The sequence below is a fragment of the Leucoraja erinacea genome, chromosome 2 (assembly GCF_028641065.1).
Source record: "Leucoraja erinacea ecotype New England chromosome 2, Leri_hhj_1, whole genome shotgun sequence".
In the NCBI taxonomy this organism is placed as follows: Eukaryota; Metazoa; Chordata; class Chondrichthyes; order Rajiformes; family Rajidae; genus Leucoraja; species Leucoraja erinaceus.
Genome location: NC_073378.1, coordinates 104913870 through 104926428, shown reverse-complemented (window position 1 = coordinate 104926428; position 12559 = coordinate 104913870). Strand labels below are relative to the sequence as shown.

General features: G+C 43.8%; 1 protein-coding gene across 2 annotated transcripts in view; it reads right to left on the bottom strand.

The window, feature by feature from the left end:
• The window catches only part of LOC129713460 (serum paraoxonase/arylesterase 2-like), a 35829-nt gene extending 28043 nt beyond the window's left edge, over nt 1-7786 (bottom strand). The window contains exons 1-3 of one of the 2 annotated variants that reach the window (XM_055662510.1): nt 6588-6809; nt 5941-6011; nt 1150-1205 (exon numbers count right to left, since the gene is read on the bottom strand). In XM_055662510.1, coding sequence (XP_055518485.1) covers nt 1150-1205; nt 5941-6011; nt 6588-6658 — 198 coding nt within the window. In that variant the 5' untranslated portion in view covers nt 6659-6809. Of the gene's footprint in view, nt 1-1149; nt 1206-5940; nt 6012-6587; nt 6810-7764 lie in introns of those variants that run through there. The other variant, XM_055662518.1, reaches the window with a different exon arrangement.
• Nucleotides 7787-12559: the final 4773 nt, after the last annotated feature.

Below are 12559 nucleotides of genomic sequence, written 5' to 3'. Positions count from 1 at the left end.
GTTGGGCTTGGCTTGGGATTGCATACCCATTGTTTTCAACTGTTCATTTAGACACCAGAAAGGAGTGAACCTGTAGGATCAGAAGACGTCTACAAGAGGAATTAATAGGGAAAGAGAAGCGGAATAAAAGGAAATTATTCAAAGTAAATTATACAACAAAATTAACGCCAGTTTTTTTAATCTCCAAGTCCTGATAACATTCCATTTTATTAAAAATAATCTACTGACTAGTTGTTTTAAAAAGCAAAACCAAAAGAGAAATTTCAGAAGATGTATATTAGTTTATAAAATTTTACCAACAGTTTGCAAGCTTATAATACTTTTCTTGAATTATGAATTTAAGGATCCTTTTGAATTACAAAGCCAAAGCTATGAACATTCATTTGACAATAGTTCAGTGATTTACTTTGGTTGTGGGGCAAGTGCCTTGGCCATCTGTCAACTTGTGTGGACAGGCCTTGGTCCCAGGTGCCCTACTGATCTCTCACAGTGAACAAGTTTTGAACTTCAGAGTTCTAATAGCTACTGAAAATGAACAAAGAGTTATATTCATTATTTATGTTTGTGATTCATTGTAATATGAATTGATTCCCAAAGATCAATCTGAACATGTGCTTTCAACCAAATTTTATAGCTGAGAACAAACATTAAAAGGTAAGTATTGAGAAACAATATGGATCAGCATTCATAGAGTACATTGGCAGACACGTGCCTGTAGCATTACTCTTATTCCTTGAATCCAAATTCTCTTTTAAAGGAAGTGAACTAAGGAAAACCAAGCCAATTGAATTTCCAAATCATATGTGCAAATGGCTCATGAAAAGTTTGGTTTGGTTTTCTTTGGTTTATTATTATTGTCACTGTACCAAAGTACAGAGAAAAATGGTGTTGTGTGCAATGCCCAGGCAAATCATACAATACATGAGTAGTGCAAAAGGGAAAATAAACAAGCGTTCAGAATATAGCGAAAATAGTTACACTGTGAACATCCTACCTGAACATGCTAAAATAACATTCTAAACAACCTACCTGAACATCCTAAAACAAAACTTGAAGAAAAACTGAACATCTTGTGTTTTCAAATCACTTCCAATTACAGTATTTTCTAATACAAATCAATTGTTAGTTAGATATCAACTGCTAACTCACAGAACTGATGAGCGCCAACCCTCCGGGAAGAATGCTAATATCCTCAGACCCATATTCTGGAACAAGAAGACATTAAATCTCAGTTTCTATTTGGCAATGAAGGAGAAACCAGAACACATTAGTTTAGAGAATATGCACAATGCAGATATAATAAAGGTACACATAACTTAAATAATTCAACAAACATCTTGGCATAAATAGAATATTTTTCATCAAATACCTCAGATCTGTAATTTTTGAACTCTTTTGATGTGATGGCAATAATCAATATAATGGTGTTTCTGGACAAGAATACTTGTGAAAAATGCCTCATACCAAGCTTGTCATGAAAATCAACGCCCATGGAATGCAAGGGCCAGAAGCACCCAGTCAAGTCAGAAATTATATTGTGAGTATCAGTGGAAAGTTTTTTTTCACACTGGATAGAAATACACTTTGGAGTATCCCAGGAGTTGGCACTAGGACAATTAATTTTAGTATATTAATGATTCGGAAATAAAGTCAATATTCATTGTGAAAAAATCCTCACAGGAATATTTCCAGGATTTGTGTATGCATTTCAGAATTCGTACAACTGTGGTGTTTGAGTTCAATGATTTGTACTTTAATGTACATGGCACAATTTCTAAATTTACAGCTAGAGACTCAAAACTCAGACGTATGATGAACTAAGATTAATTGGTTTGTTGTGATGGATTTTACAAGTATACAAATTTAGCAGCTGTTAGTGTATTTGAGCTTGTCAGGAAAGATCTGCTCTCAGAAAACATCTATACAGATACTGGAAGAGAGATCTGGGGCAAATATAAATGTAGATATGTGCGTATCTTCGAAGATCAAAAGGTTTGCTTTTTTTTTAAATCAGGTTGAAATCCAAGGTTTTAGAAAACAGAGGTTTTAGGAAAAGTAGAGTCTAAGACTCTTAGAGTCTAAGACATGAAACAGAGCAGGATTGTGAGTGACCTGTAGAATGCAAAGAGACTAAAAGATGATTTTGATATGTTGAGCAAATGGGCAAATAAATGGCATATGCAATATAACACAGACAAACGTGAAATTATCCACTTTGATATGAAAAACAGAAAGGTAAACTGGTCTACAAATCACAATAGCAAGATGTTCATTGTACCTGTACATCACCATGTTTGTGCATACTGTATGACAATAAACTTGACTTGACTAGACAATAGGTTGGGATATATTGATGTACAAATGGATCTAGATGACCTTATACACCAGTCGCTGAAAGCTAACATTTCTACCTTGACTAGTTTTTCACCTGTCTATTAACATCCATAATTTAAATAGTCTACAGATTTTAACCATCTCCTTTTAGATTGAACGCAACTGTCTCAGGTATTTGAGTTGGTTAGTATTGTCAGAAACACTGAATGCCACCATTCTGGATTACATCATGATAAATATTGGGCTGTTTCAGGGAAGATTAATAATAACTTAGGCCACCAAGCAGACATTCCACTAGGGGTCCAGAACACAAAGGAAGAGTATGTCTGTTGAGGGTAGACACAAAATGTTGGTGTAACTCAGTGGGACAGGCAGAACCTCTGGAGAGGAATGGGTGATGTTTAGGGTCGAGAACAGGACTATATCTGATTGTTCTGAAGCTGCCTGGTTTTTGCTATAGTTGGCAAACATTAATCTTCTCATTTAACTGCAGACCTTAATCGTGTCCCCTCTACAGAAAGTATATATTTTGTCACGGGTCAAGAGAGTTTTATTGTCATGTGTCCCAGATAGGAATCTTGCTTGCTGAAGCACAACACGTGTGTGATCTCACCTTGACCCTTATAAATGAAGTAAAAAAATCATTGCTCCTGTCTCAATACTGCCTGATATATAATGAACGTTTGCTTTTAATGACTGGCGTTCAAGGACATCCACGTCCCTTGCATCCTCATATCTCACAATCCTCTGTTTCACATCATAGTCTTAGACTCTTCTCTAAACTGAACCTGCTTTTGACGCCTTTACATTTCAATACTTTTTTTTTAATGGAAGCAGTTTTTCTTGGGAAAATAGAAATCAGGAGTAACTCAGTGGGTCAGGCAGAATCTGTGAAAAGAATGGATAAATGATATTTTAGGTTGGGGCCGTTCTTCAGAATAATGATCAGATCCAAATGAGTCTCACAAAGGGCCCTGACCCCAAATATAGAAACATAGACATAGAAACATAGAAATTAGGTGCAGGAGTAGGCCATTCGGCCCTTCGAGCCTGCACCGCCATTCAATATGATCATGGCTGATCATCCAACTCAGTATCCCGTACCTGCCTTCTCTCCATACCCCCTGATCCCTTTAGCCACAAGGGCCACATCTAACTCCCTCTTAAATATAGCCAATGAAACTGGCCTCAACTACCCTCTGTGGCAGAGAGTTCCAGAGATTCACCACTCTCTGTGTGAACATTTAATTTTCCATTCCCTCTACATTTAATTTGCCCAAACCCTGGATGTCCAGCCAGGTCCGCACACTCCTCAGAGCCTGCGATGCTGCCTTCAGGTCAGGTGACAGAGCTCTGTACAGGGCTGCTCGAGCCGATCTGAAAAGTGGTATTAAAAAAGCCAAGGCGGACCATAAGAGGAGCATAGAGTCCCACTTGTCCAGCAATAATACACGGGAGGTATGGCGGGGCATACAAGACATTACCAACTACAGAGGCTGTGCCACAAAGTCAGAAGACCTGAGTGCGCCGCTGGCAGAAAAGCTAAATTGCTTCTTCTCCCGCTTTGAAACATCACAACAGCAGCACTCACCTGCTACAGCCCTGTTTCCACCCTCACCTAGCTCCTGTACTACTCCACTCACTGTCAGGGAACACGATGTCAGACGGGTGCTCCTGGCAGTGAACCCCAAGAAGGCTACCGGCCCAGATGGAGTCCCTGGTAAGGTGCTCAAAGCGTGCGCCCACCAGCTTACTGCCATCTTCACCAGAATTTTCAACCTCTCCCTGGCCCAGGCAGTTATTCCGTCCTGCCTAAAATCAGCCACAATCGTCCCTGTGCCGAAGAAGTCTACCATCACCAGCCTTAATGACTACCGTCCTGTGGCCCTCACTCCGGTAATCACGAAGTGCTTCGAGAGGTTGGTCCTCCAGCACATCAAGGTCTATCTACCACCAGACCTCGACCCCCACCAATTCGCCTATCGCCAAAACAGATCCACAGAAGACGCCATCACCGTAGCTCTCCACTCTGTGCTGAGCCATCTGGAGCAGGGGCAGAGCTACGTCCGGATGCTCTTTGTGGATTTTAGTTCAGCCTTTAATACAATCATTCCGGACATTCTCATTGGTAAACTGGTCACTCCCGGCCTCCCCACTGTCACATGTGCCTGGATAAAGGATTTCCTCACCAACCGGCCCCAGACTGTGAGACTCGGCCCCCACCTCTCCTCCATTCGCAGGTTGAGTACCGGTTCCCCACAGGGCTGTGTGCTAAGCCCCCTCTTATACTGTCTCTACACCTACGACTGTAGTCCGGCCCACAACAACAACCGCATCGTCAAATTTGCTGACGACACTACTGTGGTCGGACTTATTTCGAAGGGAGACGAGGCAGCCTACAGAGAGGAAGTCCTGAAGTTGACAACCTGGTGCTCAGAAAACAATCTGGTTCTGAACACCAGGAAAACAAAAGAGCTCATTGTCGACTTCAGGAGGCACAGCACCGACTTAGCCCCCCTACACATCAACGGCGAGTGTGTGGAGAGGGTCAACACCTTCCGGTTTCTCGGCGTCCATATCGCTGCTGACATCTCCTGGACGGACAACACGACAGCGGTCATCAAGAAGGCTCAGCAGCGGCTGCACTTCCTGAGGGTCCTCAGGAAGCACAACCTGGACTCTAACCTGCTGCTGACCTTCTACCGCTCGTCCAGCGAGAGCCTGCTGACATACTGCATTACAGCATGGTATGGCAGCTGCACCATGGCAGACAGGGAGAGGCTTCAGAGGGTAACCAGGACAGCGCAGAGGATCATTGGCTGCCCTCTCCCCTCCCTGATAGACATCTACACCTCCCGCTGCCTTAGCAGGGCAAAGAAGATCATCAAAGACAGCTCCCATCCTGCGTTTGGACTGTTCGACCTGCTGCCCTCTGGAAGGCGCTATAGGTGCATCAAATCCAGGACAAACAGACTCAGGAATAGTTGCTTTCCGAGAATTATATCTACTATAAATTCAAATTCACACATGCACTGACTACACCGCCCAACACGGACTTCCATCTGTATATATGTATATATGTATGTAGCGCCGCAGAATTTGTGCACCTATTCCCCCCCCCCCCCCCCATCTCCCTTCTGTTTTTTGTTTTTTCTGTTTCTTGTTTTTTTTTGTGCTAAATTGTATGTATGCACTGAGTACGAGCAGCTTTTAGTTTCACTGTACATGTATAGTGACAATAAATGGCATATCTATCTATCTATCAGATGCTGCTTGACCAACTGAGTTCCTCCAGCAGTTTGTTTTTTACTCAAGATTCCAGCATCTGCAATCTCTTGTATCTCAAAGCAGTTTTCTTGATCTACTCACTATCCTTCAAGGATCTGCGCCCATTTACATTTACCCCAAATTATTGTTTCCGCAGGCGTGCGAATGCTGTCTGGGAAGAGTTGCTTTCTTCTGAATTTAAATTCACTAACTTTCGTTAAATTTGCACATTCATGTAAAATCCATCATATCAAGCATAATAATTCTGGTATAATGCATCAGATGCATGAACATGAACATGTTGAAACTAAGACGAGCAAATAATGGAACACTACGTACCAATTCCTTTGATTAGATGGCAATTACCAGGTTCAATTTCTGCCAGATCTTTGAACACGCCTAATTTATTGCTGTGAAACAACAGAAGTAATATAACCTGTTTAGAAACTTGTTATAAGCAGGGGTTCATTCGAGGGGCACAATTTGGCGATAGTGGTCAGATTTAGGTTAACCATAGAAAAAAGAGAAGCAATCAAAAGTAAAAGTTTAAAAATTGAAGGAAGGTCAATTTCCAAGGGATGAGAGTTGATCTGACCCAGATGACTTGGAATCAAAACTTGAAAGGAAAATGTATAACAGAAAAGGAAGATCGGGTGCAGTTTAGGAATAATCACACAAGAGGACAAACAAATCAGTGCCATGAATAATGAAAAAGGTAGAGGAATATAACGAAGAAAAAAGGCTGTTAATGCGAAGTGTCAGATTGCAAATACTAGTGAGAACCATTTAGCAAAAAAACAAACAAAATGATTTGACTGAAACGATGTTTTCCACGTTGTTTCCCACGAGGAGCTGTGGCCGTCAGCTCAGTTCAGCTCAGCTCAGCTCAGCCGGCAGCCACGCTGGACTGCGGACCGCGGAGCCCGCAACAACCCCGCTCCTGTGACTACCTTTCGGGGCTTGAGAGAAAAATCCGCTTTACTTACCACACGTCAAGCAAAGTGCGAGCGAAAATGGCGAGGAGAACCGCGAGAAAGGCGAGCAGCACTTTCCCCATGGCCAGTCTGTGGATGCTGCACCTGCAGCCGCTGTGAGTCTTGCAGGTTCCCTCCGTCCCTTATCCACTCCCCAGCAAAGATACTGGAGCGGAGATACTAGATCTTTGCCCTCCAGGTACTTTCCCTTGCAATCTTTCGCAGGAAATGTGACACTCGTTCCTATACCTCCTCCCTCACCTGCAACCAGGGACCCAGCAGCTTTTCCAAGTGGACCATGTTCATATGCACCTCCCCCAGCCTCGTCGACTACTAAATATCAAATTATGAAATATCAAATATTGGAAGGCATGGCTTGAATCACAATCACAATAATACTTTATTAGCCAAATATGTTTTGCAACATACAAGGAATTTCATTTGCCAAGTCAGTCATACAAATAAAAAGCAACAGAACACACAAAACACATTTTAACATAAACATCCACCACAGTGATTCCTCCACAATCCTCACTGTGATGGAAGGCGAATAAAAGTTCAATCTCTTGTTTGCTCTTCCGCGGTCCGGGGGCTCGAACCCTCCGTAGACGGGACAATCTTGACTCCTTTAGCCGACGGCGTTTCAGTACTCCGTCGGGGCGATCAGTTTTTTCTTAAACGTGTTGACAGAAGGAGCGCGGGCGTGCCGGGCGGTTTTGCGCAGGATGCAGTACAGCCAGAGCTCGGCGCACGGAGGGCCAGATGATTACGGGGGAAAAAATCCACCTTCGGGCCGGATGATTTTGGGTTACGGGCCGCATTCAACCCCTGGTGTGGACAGTCGGAACCTATTTCCCTGGATGAAAATATCAAATCCTAGACGACATGGCTGTAGGATGAGAGAGGCAAAGTTTAAAGATGTGTGGGGCAAGAGGGTGGTGAGTGCCTGGAACGTCCTTTTATCTAATACCCGAAGAAACCTGTGGTGATCAAAGTTACAAATATATCTGCCAGAGCTCCAACAATCTCCGTGTGTTACAGCTGATGTACAGTGGCCACCCCACATAACATAATTCACACATAGGCACTCCTCAAAATTTAATTGGAAACAAACCACCTCTGACGGCAAAGGACTGAAATTAAGTGGAATTTAATACGAGAAGACAGGTTAAACTGAAAACATACTTACCCATTGGCCCAAAATGTTGAAGTAGAAGACAGAAATGTTATTTTAATGCAGTGAAAAGGTGCAAAGAAGTGGTGACTACCTCATTATTATGCACTGAAAGTTTAGTGTTTCACTAAAGAGCAGTTCTGTAAACAGTTTCAGGAAAACATGATTTACTGCATCTCACTGCCTGGTGGTTTTAACCTGAAATGAATTGACTAACTTTTCACAGGTTATTCACTACAATGGGGAACCATTTACCATTTAAACCATATGTGTACATTCCATTAACACACGGTCCAAGTCCTTCACATGCTAAGAGCAGAATATCGATTTTACACAGGAGCAGAAAGCTTACTGCATTTTAAATTATTGGTCGATTTAAATTCACAAACACCTCTCAGACCAGTCACCACACTACACATTTGAGTTCATTTTAAGGATGCAGAGAGTCTCAATGCTTAAAGTTAAATATCAGCCGTTGTGTTTCTTGTTAACTTTACTGTAAAAAGCCTTCACAGATGTCTCAGCATTATGCATCATTAAGCACTCCAGAACACTTTTCTGGGGGCAGATAATTCAGTTGCTGAGCATCTCAACCTATTTCCATGCACTCTTTCCAGGTGTAATGCTCAGCCGTGCAGGCAATGTTATCTGAGTGTCGTAACCGGACAAAGTCTACTTTGTCATTCCGAGTTCAATGAAGACTTCAGTGCCAAAGTGCATGGAGGAAAATGTCATTCCTTTGACATAAAATGTTTCCACATAACCATATAACAATTACAGCACGGAAACAGGCCATCTCGACCCTTCTAGTCCGTGCCGAACACATAATCTCCCCTAGTCCCATATACCTGCGCTCAGACCATAACCCTCCATCCCCTTGCCATCCATATAACTATCCAATTTATTTTTAAATGATAAAAACGAACCTGCCTCCACCACCTTCACTGGAAGCTCATTCCACACAGCTGCCACTCTCTGAGTAAAGAAGTTCCCCCTCATGTTACCCCTAAACTTCAGTCCCTTAATTCTCATGTCATGTCCCCTTGTTTGAATCTTCCCTACTCTCAGTGGGAAAAGCTTTTCCACGTCAACTCTGTCTATCCCTCTCATCATTTAAAAAACCTCTATCGTCCCCCCTTAACCTTCTGCGCTCCAAAGAATAAAGCCCTAACTTGTTCAACCTTTCTCTGTAACTTAGTTGCTGAAACCCAGGCAACATTCTAGTAAATCTCCTCTGTACTCTCTCTATTTTGTTGACATCCTTCCTATAATTAGGCGACCAAAATTGTACACCATACTCCAGAATTGGCTTCACCAATGCCTTGTACAATTTTAACATTACATCCCAACTTCTATACTCAATGCTCTGATTTATAAAGGCCAGCACACCAAAAGCTTTCTTTACCACCCTATCTACATGAGATTCCACTTTCAGGGAATTGTGCACAGTTATTCCCAGATCCCTCTGTTCACCTACATTCTTCAATTCCCTACCATTTACCATGTACGTCCTATTTTGATTTGTCCTGCCAAGATGTAGCACCTCACACTTATCAGCATTAAACTCCATCTACCATCTTTCAGCCCACTCTTCCAACTGGCATAAATCTCTCTGTAGACTTTGAAACTCTACTTCATTACCCGCAACCCCACCTATCTTAGTATCATCTGCATACTTACTAATCCAATTTACCACACCATCATCCAGATCATTGATGTACATGACAAACAACAGTGGACCCAACACAGATCCCTGTGGCACCCCACTCGTCACTGGCCTCCAACCTGACAAACAACCATCCACCATTACTCTCTGGCATCTCCCATTCAGCCACTGTTGAATCCATCTTGCTACTCCGCCATTAATACCCAACCATTGAACCTTCTTAACCAACCTTCCATGAGGAACCTTGTCAAAGGCCTTACTGAAGTCCATATACACCACATCCACTGCTTTACCCTCATCAATTTCCCGAGTAACATCTTCAAAAAATTCAAGAAGATTAGTTAAACATGACCTTCCAGGCACAAATCCATGTTGACTGTTCCTAATCAGACCCTGGTTATCCAGATGCTTATATATATTATCTCTAAGTATTCTTTCCATTAATTTGCCCACCACTGACGTCAAACTAACAGGTCTATAATTGCTAGGTTTACTCTTAGACCCCTTTTTAAACAATGGAACAACATGCGCAGTACGCCAATCCTCCGGCACTATTCCCGTTTCTAATGACATTTGAAATATTTCTGCCATAGCCCCTGCTATTTCTACACTAACTTCCCTCAATGTCCTAGGGAATATCCTGCCCGGACCTGGAGACTTATCCACTTTTATATTTCTCATATGTCTTGAATACATGTTTGGAAGAGGCCATCGAAGTGAATCAATCAGCAAGAAATCCACAAGGGAATTCTTTGCTCAAAGAGTGGTGAGAATGTGGAACACATTACCATAGAGAGTGGACACTTTCAAGCAGAGACTGTAGAAGTATATGAGGGAGGATGGTGTCAGTGATTATGCTGGTGGGCCTAAATGAGGCAAGATATGAGGAGGCTCGTGGAGTATATACCCCAATAGCAGGGCCGGTTGTGATCTGTTTCTGTGCGATTACTCTAATGTAATGTAATGTTATAGGAAATATGTTGTCAAGCTGGAAAGGTTACAGAGAGGATTTTCAAGCATGTTGCCAGGACTGGAGAGTCTGAGCACAGGGAGAGGTTGAGTAGGCTGGGACTCAAGGGGTGATCTTAGAGAGGCGTATAAAATCATGAGAGGAATAGATGAGGTAGATGCACAGAGTCTCTTGCCCAAAGTAGGTGGATCGAGAACCAGAGAACATGGGTTTAAGGTGAAGGGGAAAAGATTGAATAGGAATCTGAGGGATAACTTTTTCACACTAAGTGTGGTGGGTGTTTGGAACAAGCTGCCAGAGGAGGTCGTTGAGGCAGGGGCTATCCCAATGTGTAAGAAGCAGTTAGACAGGTACATGGATAGGACAGGTTTGGAGGGCTATGGACCAAACGCAGGCAGGTGGGACTAGTGTAACAGGGAAATGTTGGCTGGTGTGGGCAAGTTAGGCCAAAGGACCTGTTTCCACACTGTATCACTATTACTCTAATACACTTAGAGATGAATAGAAGACTATATCATTCGACCTACGTCATTGTGTCTCTAATGTCAGCTTCAATTTTGATGTCAGCATAAAGAATGACAAGAGCCAATCTAAGCAGAGAATCCTCCAATAAAATAGTATTCCTTGAATCCATTACAATTTGGTTCAATTTTCTATTCAATTCTGATGCTTATACAGGTGCACAACCTTTTATCCAAAAGCCTTGGGACCAGACACTTTTCGTAATTCAGAATTTTTCGGCTTTCGGAATGGAAGATTTTTAGCGTAGATTTTAACGGCTGGCTCAGTGACAGAGTGCTCGGCTCATATCCGCAAGGTCGCGAGTTTGCGCCTCGATCCCGGCAGTTACTCGATCGCGAGTTTGAGTCTTCAATGTAGTTTTTTCTTGCAGAATAAGAGAGAATAGGGAGGGTTAGGCTGGGATCATTCTCTGCGAGATAATCTTAGTGCGGGAGACAAGTGTAGGAGAGGTGTACTGACTGTGTGGGCAGTACTTTGGAAGTGATTGCCCACCATTCTCAAAAGCCGCTGTGTCTCCCTGTCCCTCCAACTCCAGAGGAATCCGCTCCCCGATGGGCCGCTACGGCGACAAGTGGCAGTTCGCCCACAGCCCGAGCTGCGCCCCCTCATCCGCAACCCGGGTTCCTCTGGAGTTGGAGCGGGGCTGGGCTAGAGCTGCTGCTGGCTGTGAGTCTATGGGATCTCCGTGCTTGCAGTCGGTGTCCCGTTGGTCCTGACGTCTTCGGTCCCCCTCTGGAATGGAGCTGAGACTGGGAACTGTACCGCCCTTGCCCCCTCCCTCTGCAACTGCAAACAACCCCACTGTTCCCAGTCTCAGCTCCTGTACAGGGGGTGGCCGGAGACGTCACAGCCCGAGCTGCGCCCCCTCATCCGCAACCTCAAGACCAAGACGCACCTTGCACACCATCAGCTTCTGTCCCTACGGGGAGCGTGTTCCTCTGGAATTGGAACGGGGCTGGGCTGCTGCTGGCTGTGGGTCTCTGGGATCTCCGTGCTTGCAGTGGACCTGGGGGCCGGTGTCCCGTTGGTCCTGATGTCTCCGGTGACTGGCACTAGCTCCAACGTGAAGACAGTGCAAAGCCCCCGCGCCGGTGCAATGGGCGGGGAGTTGGAGAGGGGAGGGAAGGGGTCACACACATGGCCGGGAAGCAGAGGGGTGTAGGTGGGGTGAAACTGAAGGGAGCGACAATTTGCTGCTGCCTGCCCGCTGAGTTAAAAAGTTCTCATGCAAGACTCACGATACACTGTGTATCGTGAGTCTACCGTGGCAACTTTTTAACTCAGCGGGCAGGCAGCAGCAGATTGTCAATTATTAACCCTCCCGCGCAATATACCCTCACCTTCTCTTTTATGAATGGGGATTTAGTTCCCCTTTCTTCGAGGACCGACCGGAGGTACCGCTGTCACCTCTGTGGGCCGCCCTCGGTGAACATTTTCAAGGACCTTTCTTCAAGGACTGAAAAAATGTCGCTATTCGGAGGTTTTCGTTATTTGGAACTTCGGATAAAAGGTTGTGCACCTGTAGTTTGTTTTGACACAGTGCTCACAAGGGCTCTGATTACTTTTGCCCTGAAATAATATTCCCATCTATGGAATCACAATCATTCAAGATTGTTTCCGCACTCTTGCTGGATAATGTGGCATTACCACAA